The sequence below is a fragment of the Austrofundulus limnaeus genome, unplaced genomic scaffold (genome assembly GCF_001266775.1).
Source record: "Austrofundulus limnaeus strain Quisiro unplaced genomic scaffold, Austrofundulus_limnaeus-1.0 Scaffold342, whole genome shotgun sequence".
Classification (NCBI taxonomy): domain Eukaryota; kingdom Metazoa; phylum Chordata; class Actinopteri; order Cyprinodontiformes; family Rivulidae; genus Austrofundulus; species Austrofundulus limnaeus.
Genome location: NW_013952744.1, coordinates 542,997 through 544,412, shown reverse-complemented (window position 1 = coordinate 544,412; position 1,416 = coordinate 542,997). Strand labels below are relative to the sequence as shown.

Genomic DNA, 1,416 nt, shown 5'->3' with positions numbered 1-1,416 from the left:
CTTCAAAAAGGTGCCATTAATACAGGTAATGAGTGGGGGAAAGAGGAGCCTCTTAAAAAAGAAGTTACAGGTCTGTGACAGCCAGMAATCTTGCTTGTTTGTAGGTGACCAAATACTTATTTTCCACCATTATTTGCAAAAAAATTCTCAGAAAAAATGATTTTCTCAAATTTTTTTTTCACATTTTGTCTCTCATAGTTGAGGCCTACCTAAGGTGTCAATTACAGGCCTCTCTCATCTTTTTAAGTGGGAGAACTTGCACAATTGGTGACTGACTAAATACTTATTTTCCCCAATGTATTACTGTTATGCTACTTTGAGGATTTATCGCCCGGATTGCTCTTATCTTTTTCTWTAAAAAAAAAGGCAGAAGTAAAATGTGGAAAATAAAATAACTTTTCAAAGATTCTCTAACATTAACATATTGTACAACACGTACTTAAATGGCATCTGATGAAAATAATCCCATTTAACTGAAATKTTTGATTTGTGACTTACTGATGCATTTTGGGATTCCAGGTGACCACTGACTATTTATGTTACATGTCARGGTAGGCTCTCCTCTCATGTAGTAACCAGGTTTGCATTTGTACGTCACTGTTGCAGAGGACTTGTGTGGAGGTCGAGAACCYCCAACAAACTCAGCATTTTTTATTTCAGGATCTTTACATTCAACTTCTGAAATAATAATTGTACAAAAAAAWGGCTGTTGGTGCATTGCAGTAGAAAATAAAACATTAATAAAATAMTAAAAACACTTACTGATGCACTTTGGAAGACCAGGTTGAAATTTCTCATCTTTTGAGCACGTTAATTCCTTTGATCCACTAAGTGTRAAATCGTCTTCACATTCGTACATCACAGCTTCGGAGAAACTGTAAGTTTCTTTCATGGGTCTAAAAAAGCCATTTGCAACATTTCCTGGTGGAGAACATTTCACCACTACAAAACAACACACCATGTATTAAATTAAAAGCAAAACTACATTTCTAGGTAAGTAATCACAAAGATTGTTAACCTTCACAAACAGGTGGCCTGTCCGCCCATCCTTGAGCTTCACACAAGGTTATGYTCTTACCAACTAATATGTAACTAATTGGAGAAAGAAAATAAAGTTAAAGCACGGAAGGAGAGCAGGCAGCTTCTTAAACTGAAACAATTATCTGTTTAAAAAACAATGGTGTCTCAATAAAAACAATCAGCTCATCAGTTTGTTACTAACCCTTCCTTGCAGGTGATTTCAGCTCTGTCAGTGAACAAAGTACCCCCGTCTGGGTAGTTAACATTTCCATTAGTCAYGTCTGGAAAAGCACCACAGTTACTTCCTGGAACAAGAAAACTCATGTTATTACACTCATTCTTTGTTAAACCCTGAAAACATATATACAGCGGGTAAAATAAGTATTGAACACGTCA

General features: G+C 35.8%; 1 protein-coding gene across 1 annotated transcript in view; it reads right to left on the bottom strand.

The window, feature by feature from the left end:
- The window catches only part of LOC106527775 (membrane cofactor protein), a gene marked incomplete in the record, with an annotated part of 6,686 nt that overhangs the window by 2,996 nt on the left and 2,274 nt on the right, over positions 1–1,416 (bottom strand). Inside the window, 4 exon segments of the mRNA XM_014022765.1 lie at positions 499–678; positions 763–942; positions 1,019–1,092; positions 1,223–1,325. Coding sequence (XP_013878219.1) covers positions 499–678; positions 763–942; positions 1,019–1,092; positions 1,223–1,325 — 537 coding nt within the window.